The following is a 14,154-nucleotide window of genomic DNA, read 5'->3' as shown; positions in this document are numbered from 1 at the left end:
CAGTATGACACATATAGACTGTTACGGGGAGTGGAACAGGGAAACCCAAGAGCAGACTCAGATGAGGAGACTGGGATGAAGTAACCAAGGTATTTATTGAAACACAGGAGGAAGATGGAGTGCAGGCCAGGGGAATCTCGGGCAGGTTGCAGGAAACCAGTTGCGGAGGCTGAGGTTGGAGCGAGAGGGGTTGGGACAGGGTAAGCAGGTCCGAAGGGAGCAGTAGAGTGGGGAATCCAGAGCAAGGTAGCAGGATGAGGAGATGTAGGACTGGAGACAGGGACCAGAGTCAGAGCGGGCAGAACTGTAGCGAAGAGGAAAACCGTGTCAGGCAAGGAAAACAGGCACAACAGGTTAACAGGATCTAAATAGTAACAAACGGCTAGAAAGACTGACTGAGCAGTGATTACGATCTGGCAGTGTGGAAGTGGCAGGACTGAGTATTTGTAGAGGTATTGATTATGGAACAGGTTCCAGCTGGTGGAGATCTGCTCTGACTCCAGCACACCTGTCTCCACCCACACGATCACACACAGAGAGAGAGGGGGAGAGGGTGAGAGCACTGGGGGAGTGGCGGCAGGTCAAGGAGACACAGGATGAGCAGTATGGAGTTATGTGTGTGATGAGGAGAGTGCTTTTAGGTATATGGACACCTGCTCGTCGAACATCTTATTCCAAAATCATGGGCATTAATATGGAGTTGGTTCCCCTTTGCTGCGGTAACAGCCTCCACTCTTCTGGGAAGGCTTTAAACTAGATGTTGGAACATTGTTGCGGGGACTTGCTTCTATTCAACCACAAGAGCATAAATGAAGTCAGGCACTGATGTTGGGCGATTAGGCCTTGCTCGCAGTCGGCGTTCCAATTCATCCCAAAGGTGTTCGCTGGGGTTGAGGTCAGGGCTCTGTGCAGGCCAGTCAAGTTCTTCCGCACCGATCTCGACAAATCATTTCTGTATGGACGTCGCTTTGTGCATGGGGGCATTGTCATACTGAAACAGGAAAGGGCTTTCCCTAAACTGCTGTCACAATGTTGGAAGCACAGAATCATCTAGAATGTCATTGTATGCTGTAGATTTCCGTTCACTAAGGGGCTTAGCCCGAACAATGAAAAACAGCCCCAGACCAGTATTCCTCCTCCACTAAAACTTTAAAGTTGACACTATGCATTCGGGCAGGTAGTGTTCTCCTGGCATCCGCCAAACCCAGAGTCGTCTGATGGACTGTCAGATGGTAAAGCGTGAGTCATCACTCAAAAGAAGAAAGCTCCAGAGTCCAATAATCTCTGTTATCTTCAGCCTAGCCATGAATGAGGAAGTTATTTATATTTGCCTGTGTAAATCAATTGTTATCCATTGTTAAATAAACACTATGTGGGTGGGTGGGTGCTTGCATGTGTGTGAGTGTGTGCGTCTGTCAGTGCTTGTTCCAGTTTCAACTGACCTGAGCCCTAGGACCATGCCCCAGGACTACCTGACATGATGACTCCTTGCTGTCCCCAGTCCACCTGGCCATGCTGCTGCTCCAGTTTCAACTTCCACCTGACTGTGCTGCTGCTCCAGTTTCAACTGTTCTGCCTTATTATTATTCGACCATGCTGGTCATTTATGAACATTTGAACATCTTGGCCATGTTCTGTTATAATCTCCACCCGGCACAGCCAGAAGAGGACTGGCCACCCCACATAGCCTGGTTCCTCTCTAGGTTTCTTCCTAGGTATTGGCCTTTCTAGGGAGTTTTTCCTAGCCACCGTGCTTCTACACCTGCATTGCTTGCTGTTTGGGGTTTTAGGCTGGGTTTCTGTACAGCACTTTGAGATATCAGCTGATGTACGAAGGGCTATATAAATACATTTGATTTGATTTGATTTTGATTTGTGTATGTGGTATGTTATAACCTGAGAAGGTTAATTAAACACAGGGATTTGGATCTATCCCCTGGCGCTCCTGTATTTAGACTGCTGCTCTGTTCTGAGTGGGAGTTGTCTGGCTCAGTTCACGGCTACTCATAAGATGGCCATGCTACAAAGAACCGGGTAGTCACTAAATGACCATATGTCACGTCACGTTCGTCATAATGATTGGACCAAGGCGCAGCATGCGTAGAGTTCCACATATTTTAATAAATCGAAACTCACCAAACAAAACAATAAAGCACAAACGAACCGTGAAGCTAACAGTGCTACTAGGCAACTAAACATAGTCAAGATGACACGCACCTCAGGGCGAGTGCGGGGAGGAGGCACAGGACGTACTGGACTGTGGAGGCGCACTGGAGGTCTAGAGCATAGAGCTGGCACAACCTGGCCTGGCTGGATGCTCACTTTAGCCCGGCAAGTGCGGGGCGCTGGCACAGGATGCACTGGGCTGTGAAGGCGCACTGGCGACACAGTGCGTAGAACCGACGCAGGATATCATGGACCGAGGAGGCACACTGGAGACCAGGAGTGCTGAGCCGGCACATCCCATCCTGGCTGGATGCTCATTTTCGCACGGCAAGTGCGGAGAGCTGGCACCGAGCGCACTGGGCTGTGAATGCTCACTGGAGACACAGTGCGTATCCCTGCATAACATGGTGCCTGAACGGTCACACGCTTCTCAAAGCGAGTGCGGGGAGTTGGCTCTGGTCTGGAACTTGGCTCCGCCAACCACCCCGTGTGCCCCCCAATTCTTGTGGGGGGGGGGCTGCCTCTCGTGGTTGCGTCTTGGTTGCGAACCCCGGAGTCGTCGTTGATCCTCCTTCGCTTCCTCCGTATGCTTCCCCGGCAGGCTTTCATACCTCTCCAATACTTCCTCTCAAGTCCAGGCTATTCTCTCCTCAACCTCCTCTATAGACCAGGATGCCATCTCCCCCCGAGCACGCTGCTTGGTCCAGTTGTGGTGGGATCTTCTGTCACGTTCGTCATAATGATTGGACCAAGGCGCAGCGTGCGTAGTGTTCCACATATTTTAAGAAATCAAAACTCACCAAATAAAACAATAAAGCACAACCGAACCATGACACTAACAGTGCTATTGGCAACATAACATAGTCAAGATCCCACGAATCACAATGGGGAAAATGGCTACCTAAATATGATCCCCAATCAGAGACAACGATAAACAGCTGTCTCTGATTGGGAACCATACCAGGCCAACATAAACCATTAATCACCTAGATGACCTACCCTAATCACTATCATGCTCCAACCAACAGAGAATAAACAGCTCTCTATGGTCAGGGCGTGACACCATACTACAAAGGACAGAAATGACTATCATCATTTCACCAAGCACATCAATATCAGGTCGTACTCACACATACGCCTGTGTTCTGTGTTCCATCACCAAACATACACACACCTTAGTGTGGGAAGAGAGGGTAATACATTGTGACGGAATGGCAGAGATGAGAAACCGCAGGGGGGTGTCTCTCCCTTTTCCTTTCTCCTCCCTTTCTCCCTCGCTCTCATGGGTGGCTTGTTAGTTTTCTCTAATACATTCCTTCATTCTAAGACGTGTACGTATGTCACTGAAGTCCTGTCACTTCACTGCACTGCTTACTCTCTATTTCATCTGGTGAAAGCGCAGCTTATTATTTTTATTTCTCTCCTACTATTACTGGTGCTAACTCTCCTTTCTTCCTTCTCCATGCAGATGTCCAGCTACAAGCGTGCAACATTTGAGGAGGAGGCGACAGACAACCCAGCTGATGGGAGCATGTCTCCGGACAGTGTGGAGGTCAGTCTGAGCTCAGTGGTTGATGTGAGGGGAGGGGGGGCAGAGGTCAATGGAAATAGAGGAGGCTCCACACAGTGTCAGTCTGTTATTAGAGTGAAGTTGAACTAGATGTGGATCCTGGGTCCATTTAGCATTTTCCCCACTAATGGTTAAGGTACCTAGGGGGTACTTCACCCCAGAGCATTATTACACCGAATCTGGGGTTAAGCTGCTGTTAGATTAGCCCAACGATCAGAAACAGAAAGTATGAAAGTATGATTTTTTATTTATTTAGCAGACAATGGATTTGTCATGCCTTTCTCTCGCGTTCTCTTGCATTTGGTCGAAGCATTGCAAATTTATCTGAGGATAGGCTGTCTTTTGTAATGTCATCATAAACTGTCTGAACTAAATGTAATCGTACAGTACTGATTTTAGAGAGAACTTTATTCTAGATGTCTGAAGACAAATGTGAAGAAAGTTCAGCCGATTATCGCCGCTGATTAACAGTAGTAGTACATTACCTTTAGACATGTAATGTGTGCAGAGCCTGTGGAACAGTGGTAACGCTCCTGGCTATTCACAGAAATTGACATTAAGGGTTGCCCTATTGTCTGGAGCAATTGAACTGAGCAGTTGCGCAAGTTGAGCCTGCTCTGTGGTTTTCACATTGGGCAGATAATTTAAAAAAGTGAAAACCAAACAGCAAAGAATTCCAATAGCCTAAAACTATTCCTCCCCATTGTTTAAGATAGACAATTTATGGCAGTTGGGCAAGATGAGCCTGCTCCGAGAATTGTTTTACTGAACAACCAAAATACAAATAATTCCAGAACTCTTCTATCTAATTCCTATGTGTAGGTGAATACACTGAGTATACAAAACATCAAGAACACCTGCTCTTTCCATGACATAGACTGACAAGGTGAATCAAATCAAACTTTATTTGTCACATGCGCCGAATACAACAGACCTTACAGTGAACTGCTTCCTTTACAATCCATTAACCAACAATGCAGTTTTAAGAAAAATAACTGTTCGGTAAAAAATAGATAACTAAGACATAAAAATAAAAATAACAAATAATTAAAGAGCAGCAGTAAAATAACTGTAGCGAGGCTATATACATGGGGTACCGGTACAGAGTCAATGTGCGGGGGCACAGGTTAGTCGAGGTAATTGAGGTAATACTGTATGTACATGAAGGTAGAGTTAAAGTGACTATGCGTAGATAATAACCAGAGAGTAGCATCAACGTAAAATAATAGTCTGGGTAGCCATTTGATTAGCTGTTTAGGAGTCTTATGGCTTGGGGTAGCAGCTGTTAAGAAGCCTTTTGTACCTAGACTTGGCGCCCTGGTACCACTTGCCGTGCGATAGCAGAGAGAACAGTCTATGACTAGGGTGGCTGGAGTCTTTGACAATGTTTAAGGCCTGGTATAGAGGTCCTGGATGGCAGGAAGCTTGGCCCCAGTGATATACTGGGCGGTATGCACTACCCTCTGTAGTGCCTAGCGGTCAGAGGCCAAGCAGTTGTGCCATACCAGGTGGTGATGCAACCATTGCTCTCGATGGTGCAGCTGTGGAACGTTTTGAGGATCTGAGGACCCATGCCAAATCTTTTCAGTCTCCTGAGGGGGAATAGGCTTTTCCGTGCCCTCTTCACGACTGTCTTGGTGTGTTTGGACCATGATAGTTTGTTGGTGATGTGGACACCAAATACTTGAAGGTCTCAACCTGCTCCACTACAGCCCTGTCGATGAGAATGGGGGTGTGCTCAGTCTTCCTTTTCCTGTAGTCCACAATCATCTCCTTTGTCTTGATCACGTTGAGGGAGAGGTAGTTATCCTGGCACCACATGGCCAGGTCTCTGACCTCCTCCCTATAGGCTGTCTCATCGTTGTCGATGATCAGGCCTACCACTGTTGTGTCGTCAGCAAACTTAATGTTGGTGTTGGAGTCGTGTTTGGCCACGCAGTCATGGGTGAACAGGGAATTACAGGAGGGGACTAAGTACACACTCCCGAGGGGCCCCTGTGTTAATTAAGGATTAGTGTGGCGGACGTGTTGTTGCCTACTCTTACCACCTGGTTGTGGCCCGTCAGGAAGTTCAGGATCCAGATGAAGAGGGAGGTGTTTAGTCCTTGACAGTTGGTCCTCACATGCTTTGAGTACACGCCCTGGTAATCCGTCTGGCCCAGCTGCTTTGTGAATGTTGACCTGTTTAAAGGTTTTGTTCATATCGGCTACCGAGAGCATTATCACACAGTCATCCAGAACAGCTGGTGCTCTCATGCATGCTTCAGTGTTGCTTGCCTCGAAGCGAACATAAAAGGCATTTATCTAATCTGGTAGGAACGCGTCACTGGGCAGCTCGCATCTGGGTTTCCTTTTGTAGTCCGTAATAGTTTTCAAGCCCTGCCACATCCGACGAGCTTCAGAGCCCGTGTAGTAGGATTCAATCTTAATCCTGTTTTGACGCTTTGCTTGTTTGATGGTTCATCTGAGGGCATAGTGGGATTTCTTATAAGTGTACGGATTAGTCTCCCGCTCCTTGAAAGTGCCAGCTCTACCCTTTAGCTCAGTGCGGATGTTGCCTGTAATGGCAGAGATGAGTGGGGACGACGTCATCGATGCACTTATTGATGAAGCCAGTGACTGATGTGGTGTACTCCTCAATGCCATCAGAAGAATCCCGGAACATATTCCAGTCTGTGCTAGCAAAACAGTAGCTTAGCATTTGCGTCATCTGACCACTTCTTTATTGACGAGTCACTGGTGCTTCCTGCTTTGGTTTTAGATTGTAAGCAGGAATCAGGAGGATATAATCATGGTCAGATTTGCCAAATGGAGGGCGAGGGCGAGGGAGAGCTTTGTACACATCTCTGTGTGTGGAGTAAAGATGGTCTAGAGTTTTTCCCCTCTGGTTGCACATTTAACATTCTGGTAGAAATTAGGTAAAAAGGATTCCCATTTTAAGATTCCCTACATTAAAGTTCCCGGCCACTAGGAGCACCGGCCTATGGATGAGCGTTTTCCTGTTTTCTTATGGCCTTATACAGCTCATTGAGTGTGGACTTAGTGCCAGCATCACTTTGTGGTGGTAAATAGACAGCTACAGAAAATATAGATCAAATCTCTCTTGGTAAATAGTGTGGTCTACTGCTTATCATGAGATACTCTAACTCAGGCGAGCAAAACCTTGAGACTTCCTTAATATTAGATTTTGTGCACCAGCTGTTGTTTACAAATATACACAGACCGCCACCCCTTGTCTTACCGGAGGCAGCTGTTCTATCTTGCCGATGCAGCGTAAACCCCATAAGTTGTATTTTATCCATGCCATTGTTCAGCCACAACACTATGAAATAAAATGTTACAGTTTTTATTATCCCGTTGGTAGGATATTCGTGATCGTAGCTTGTTTATTTTGTTATCCAATGATTGTACGTTGGCTAATAGGACTGACGGTAGAGGCAGATTACCCACTCGCCGTCAGATCCTTACAAGGCACCCTGACCTACGTCCTATATCTCTGTCTCTTTCTCATGCGAATGACGGGATTCTGGCCTTGTCGGTTGTCTGAAATAATTCCTTTGCGTTCCTACTCGTTAAAGAAAAAATCTTCAACCAGTACGAGGTAAGTAATCGCTATCCTGATATCCAGAAGCTCTTTTCGGTCATAAGAGACGGTGACATAAACATTATGTACAAAAGATGTTACAAATAATGAGAAAAAACACACAATTGAACAATTGGGAGCCCATAAAACGGCAGCAATCTCCTCCGGCGCCATTCAGTCCAATCCAGGTGAAAGCTATGTTCCCTTATTGATGTCAGTTGTTAAATCCACTTCAATCAGTTTAGATGAAAGGGAGGAGACATGTTTGCCCTATTGGGAATTGCCTTTCAAACTTAAATGTCAATCCCTGAGTCACATATAATACCCCCATTTTACATTTAAATTGGATTTTTTTGTCATTTAGCAGACACTCTTATTCTGAGCGACTAACAGTTAGTGCATTCATCTTAAGACGGTTAGGTGGGACAACTACATATGTCATAGCTTTTTTTTAAATAATGTAATTACTATCAGCAAATTCAGTTCTAGTAATTTTTTTTTTTTTTTTTATCCCCACCTGAGACCGGGGTTTAATCCCCACATCCTCCCTTCCTAAGTGCAAAACAATGTCCTTTAAATTTTCTTAAACTACACTAAATTGATACTTCGGGTAGCCTTCCACAAGCTTCCCACAATAAGTTGGGTGAATTTTGTCCCATTCCTCCTGACAGAGCTGGTGTATTTGAGTCAGGTTTGTAGGCCTCCTTGCTCGCAAACGGTTTTTCAGGTCTGCCGACAACATTTCTATAGGGTTGAGGTCAGGGCTTTGTGATTGCCACTCCAATACCTTGACTTTGCTGTCCTTAAACCATTTTGCCACACCTTTGGAAGTATGCTTGAGGTCATTGTCCATTTGGAAGACCCATGTGCGACCAAGCTTTAACTTCCTGACTGATGTCTTGAGATGTTGCTTTAATATATCCACATAATTTTCTTCCCTCATGATGCCATCTATTTTGTGAAGTGCACCAGTCCCTCCTGCAGCAAAGCACCCCCACAACATGATGCTGCCACCCCCATGCTTCATGGTTGGGATGGTGTTCTTCGGCTTGCAATCCTCCCCCTTTTTCCTCCAAACATAACGAAGGTCATTATGGCCAAACAGTTCTAATTTCGTTTCATCAGACCAGAGGACATTTCTCCAAAAAGTACGATCTTTGTCCCCATTTGCAGTAGTCTGGCTTTTTTTTAATGGTGGATTTGGAGCAGTGGCTTCTTCCTTGCTGAGCAGCATTTCAGGTTCTGTCATGATATAAAACTCATTTTACTGTGGATATAGATACGTTTGTACCTGTTTCCTCCAGCATTCCTCACAAGGTCCTTTGCTGTTGTTCTGGGATTGATTAGCACTTTTCACACCACAGTACGTTCATCTCTAGGAGACAGAACACGTCTCCTTCCTGAGCGGTATGATGGCTGAGTGGTCCCATGGTGTTTATACTTGTGTACTATTGTTTGTACAGGTGAACATGGTACATTCAGGAGTTTGGAAATTGCTCCCAAGGATGAACCAGACTTGTGGAGGTCTACAATTTTTTTTCTTGGCTGATTTCTTTTGATTTTCCCATGATGTCAAGCAAAGAGGCACTGAGTTTGAAGGTAGGCCTTGAAATACTGTAACGGTTCTCTTGTGGTGAAGGAGAGTCGGACCAAAATGCAGCGTGTAGATTGCGATCCATGTTTAATAAACAAACGTAAAACACAAATCAATAAAAACACTACAAAAAACAAAGAACGTAATGAACGTAACGAAAACCGAAACAGCCCTATCTGGTGCAAACACAGAGACAGGAACAATCACCCAATCAACCCAGGCTACCTAAATATGGTTCCCAATCAGAGACAATGACTAACACCTGCCTCTGATTGAGAACCATATCAGGCCAGACATAGAAACAGACAAACTAGACATGAAACATAGAATGCCCACTCAGCTCACACCCTGACCAACCAAAACATAGAAATATACAAAGTAAACTATGGTCAGGGTGTGACAGTTCTTCAGACTCCGGCAGCACAGGAGAGGAGGAAGGCTCTGGCAGATCCTGGCTGACTGGCGGATCTGGAAGAGTCTGGCTGACTGGCGGATCTGGAAGAGTCTGGCTGACTGGCAGATCTGGAAGAGTCTGGCAGACTGGCGGATCTGGAAGAGTCTGGCAGACTGGCGGATCTGGAAGAGTCTGGCTGACTGGCGGATCTGGAAGAGTCTGGCTGACTGGCGAATCCTGGCAGACTGACGGCTCTGGCTGCTCCTGCTGACTGGCGGCTCTGGCTGCTCCATGCTGACTGGCGGCTCTGGCTGCTCCATGCTGACTGGCGGCTCTGGCTGCTCCATGCTGACTGGCAGCTCTGGCGGCTTCTTGCAGACTGGCAGCTCTGGCTGCTCCATGCAGACTGGCAGCTCTGGCAGCTCCCTTGTAGACTGGCAGCTCCTTGCAGACTGGCAGCTCCAGCTGCTCCATGAAGACTGACAGCTCTGGCTGCTCCATGCAGACTGACAGCTCTGGCTGCTCCATGCAGACTGACATCTCTGGCTGCTCCATGCAGACTGACAGCTCTGGCTGCTCCATGCAGACTGGCAGCTCTGGCAGCTCCTTGTAGACTGGCAGCTCCTTGCAGACTGGCAGCTCCGGCTGCGCCATGAAGACTGACAGCTCTGGCTGCTCCATGCAGACTGACAGCTCTGGCTGCTCCATGCAGACTGACAGCTCTGGCTGCTCCATGCAGACTGACATCTCTGGCTGCTCTATGCAGACTGACATCTCTGGCTGCTCCATGCAGACTGACAGCTCTGGCTGCTCCATGCAGACTGGCAGCTCTGGCTGCTCCATGCAGACTGACAGCCCTGGCTGCTCCATGCAGGCTGGCAGCTCTGGCTGCGCTAAACAGGCAGGAGACTCCGGCAACGCTGTAGAGGCGGAAGGCTCTGGTAGCGCTGAACAGGCGGGAGAACAGAACTGCCTCCCTTCACAGAACAGAACAGAACTGTCTCGAACCAGAATAGAAAGAGGAGTTGGAGGCCCCGGTGCTCAACTGAGCAACTGGGAGCTTCATTAAATAGTACCCACAAAACACCAGTCTCAACGTCAACAGTGAAGGGGCGACTACGGGATGCTGGCCTTCTAGGCAGAGTTGCAAAGAAAAAGCCATATCTCAGACTGCCCAATAAGAAGAGAAGATTAAGATGGGCAAAAGAACCCAGACACTGGTCAGAGGAACTCTGCCTAGAAGGCCAGCATCCCAGAGTCGTCTCTTTTTAATAAAAATGTAACCTTTATTTAACTAGGCAGGTCAGTTAAGAACAAATTCTTATTTACAATGACGGCCTACCGGGGAACAGTGGGTTAACTGCCTTGTCCAGTGGCAGAACAACAGATTTTTACCTTGTCAGCTCGGGGATTTGAGCATTATGCTACATGCCGCCCAATTAAGGGGTATTGTGTGTATTGATGAGGGTAAAAAAAACTATTTTATCCATTTTAGAATAAGACTTGAACGTAACAAAATGTGGAAGAAGTCAAGGGGCCAGAATACTTTCCCGAATGCACTGGATATATTTATTTAGACAGTATGCAAATCAGAAGGGGATACAGGCAGGTGGGTAAAAAACTGTGGGAAGGGATTGAACCCCGGTCTCCGATAGGGAGATTTGGATATATGACATGTGCTGGGAGTGTTAGAACTTCACTACAGCTCTGCAAGAATGGAAGCCCTCTTGACTATGTCTGTGATACATGTGATGTCATCCCATCCTCTCTTCTGTCTCTGGCTCATGTGTTTCCACAGGTTGGCTTTCGGAAGGGCGGCATCCAGCTCCTCGGTCCCATGGGCAGGAGGACTCAAATGGAGGTAGTGCTGGCTGGTGTGCTGCTCTGCTCTCTCCTCGCCCTGTTCGGATGTGCTGTCACGCTGGGCATGCGCTACAACACAGGCGAGGCCTTTGGTTACACGCACGGACACAGGCGCGCAAGCACACACACAAGCACACAAGTGTTATGTCTTATAATAAGGCTTATAATATGTTATGTCTCTCTGTGTATCAACATTTCAGCTGGCTGGTGTTTAGCAGTATCATTATGAGTGATTATTAAGACATTATGGAGTCATACATGCTTGTGACAAAAAGTCTTGTGAACTTGCATTATAACCACATCATAAAGCATTATACTGTACCAGCAGGCTTTATAAAGCATTATATAATTCTGTTTTTCTACCTTGAAACCAGACCCAGCGCGAAGCCTGTGTCTGACTGAGGCCTGTATTACGGTGGCCAGTAAGATCGTAGAGGCCCTGGACCGCAGCGCTGACCCCTGCCATGACTTCTACCAGTACGCCTGCGGGGGCTGGGTACGCAAGAACCCCCTCCCTGATGGACGCTCTCGCTGGAGCACCTTCAACAGCATCTGGGACCAGAACCAGGCTCTCCTCAAACACCTGCTGGGTGAGTTGTTTGTACACAATACACAGACAGGCACACATTGCATACTGTAAACATACCACACTATTTCATGACCTTTTTGACAGTGTTGGGAGTATGTTGTCATTTTTTTTTTTTAACTAGGCAAGTCAGTTAAAAACAATTATTATTTACAATGAAGGACTACTCCGGCCAAACCCGGATGACGCTGGGCCAATCGTACGCCACCCTATGGGACTCCCAATCACAGCCGGTTGTGATACAGCCTGGAATTGAACCAGGGTGTCTGTAGTGACACCTCAAGCACTGAGATGCAGTGCCTTAGACTGCTGCGCCACTCAGGAGCCCAAATCTGTTATGGTGGAAGTGTTGACAGGCCTGGTTCTAGTTTATTTGCTGGTCTGTTCAGGTCAGCATATAGAGTCTGTTCCCAGATCTGTTGAGGCTGTATGGCCAAACACTAGACAGCACAAACGGGTCTTGGACCAGGCCCTGCCAGATTTAATAATGGCCCACCCAATCAAGCTGGCTTAAAATATATATTTTTTAAATAAAAAATTAACTTGATTTGTTGGTTGTATTGTCTCCTGACTCATCAGAACGGTTGAAAATGCAGTAGGAGGTTCCTGAAATCTAATTGGTTACATCGCAATCATATGGTAAATCAGAAGCCTACAGTCAAAATCTGCAATTTTGACAGCGAGTTGTGACTGTCAGTGAGAAGCATCTAAAATAACCCTAGACCTATGGCAACATTTAAAAGTTAAATCGCATAAACAGAAAAGTCACATATATTCTGAATGATCCTTTCTAATTATTTTTAAAAGAATAGTGTACACTAAAGAAATCCTGTTGTTTTTACAGTATCATACTGGCAGCCAGTAGTTTATTCCCATTAGTAGGCTACACCAGGACGAATCTCTTTGCACTAGTGGAGAGTGTCAACCATATCCCTGGTGAGTGTATAAGGACACAAGGCGAGACCCAAATGCAGACACAGGAAGCAGATGGTTGAGCACCAATATTTATTAATCCAAGGGGTAGGCAAAAGGGGACAGTCAAGAGTTCATAAACCGGGTCCAAAACAGTACCAGATGAAAGGCAGTCTCAAGGGCAGGCCAGGCAAGGGTTTCAGTGACCAGATCAGAGTCCAAACAGTAGAAGGGGATAGGCAGGCTTGAAAACAGAACAGGCAGAGTGGTCAAGCAGAAGGGTACGGAGTCAGGACAGGCAAGGGTCGAAACCAGGAGGACTAGAACCAACAGAGACTGGGAAATATAGGAGCAAGGAAAACTGTTGGTTGACTTGGCAAACAAGACAAACTGGCACAGAGAGACAGGAAACACAGGGATATATACACCGGAGGGGGTGGAGACTATCACAAGGACAGGTGAAACAGATCAGGGTGTGACAGAGTGCGCATACCATCTTTATCATTGGAAGAGTCAGTCACTGGAACGTTTAGAACAATAATTTCCTCATATTGTATAATATGTATCTCCCTTTTTTGTAGCCCTAGATTAGATTCATTCAAGACAAGGTCATTTTTATTGATCTCAGTTTGTCAGTATCAGCAGAGTAGGACCATGCTGTTATTTTTGTAGAATGCCTATTATTAAAGATTCTGATAGTGTCTCCAGACATGTAAAGTGACGTAGAATTGCACGAAATGTGTTTATAAAAGCCACATTTTTTCCCGAATCCTCCTAAAACTGTTTGCCTCCTCTGTTTTCCTCGCTGCTTCCCCGAACATGGAACTCACGCACCGCCTATGACGTTGTGTAGCCTATTTCATTATGTTTGTTTACTGTCAGACTCGGACAGTCAGCCTGTTTCTTTCCGTGGTGTTGACAGTAATTATAACTTGTGTAGTTGTGCTGCCTACTTGGCAATAGGCCTAATAACAGGCTTGTTTCCCAAGGGAACTTTGTGGTCACATTTATCCTGTGTTATGTGTTAAATTATGCAATGTGATTGCACAAATCTTCACTTAAATATGTCAGGGTATTTTTGCTGGAAAATTGTTGTCCCAGTCACTTTTACTCATGTCCAGCCACACAGCAATTTCTGCCTACACCAAAAAAATCTAATTGATTTGGACCAGGCTAGTCAGCATCTACAGTGCTGTGTGGTTTTTGAGGCCAGCTGAATCAGCTTGTCTTGCTAAGTGGGCAGACCAGGGATGTGTCCCAAATGGCACCCTATTCCCTTTATAGTGCACTACTTTTTACCAGGGCCTTTGTGCACTATGAAGGGAATAGAGTTCCAATGAAAGGAATAGAGTGCCATTTGGGACAGAACCCAGAGGGCTGAGGGCCCCAGGTCAGTGCAGTTCTGGTAAATACCTTGCTGCTTCCGGTGCATGCAGAACCTTATACTCCATCGAATGTTGAATTAAAACTATTCAGTACCAGAGGT

At 46.4% G+C, this 14,154-nt stretch overlaps 1 protein-coding gene across 7 annotated transcripts in view; it reads left to right on the top strand.

Annotated features, from left to right (window-relative positions):
* Positions 1-14,154, top strand: part of ece2b (endothelin converting enzyme 2b) — an 80,786-nt gene that overhangs the window by 25,061 nt on the left and 41,571 nt on the right. For all 7 annotated transcript variants that reach the window (XM_020503887.2, XM_020503888.2, XM_020503891.2 and 4 more), the window contains 3 exons: positions 3,635-3,718; positions 11,106-11,250; positions 11,545-11,760. In XM_020503887.2, coding sequence (XP_020359476.1) covers positions 3,635-3,718; positions 11,106-11,250; positions 11,545-11,760 — 445 coding nt within the window. The remainder of the gene's footprint in view (positions 1-3,634; positions 3,719-11,105; positions 11,251-11,544; positions 11,761-14,154) is intronic.

The sequence above is a fragment of the Oncorhynchus kisutch genome, linkage group LG15, assembly GCF_002021735.2.
Source record: "Oncorhynchus kisutch isolate 150728-3 linkage group LG15, Okis_V2, whole genome shotgun sequence".
In the NCBI taxonomy this organism is placed as follows: Eukaryota; Metazoa; Chordata; class Actinopteri; order Salmoniformes; family Salmonidae; genus Oncorhynchus; species Oncorhynchus kisutch.
Note: the sequence above shows the minus strand (reverse complement) of the source record. Positions and strands in the feature narration are given on the sequence as shown.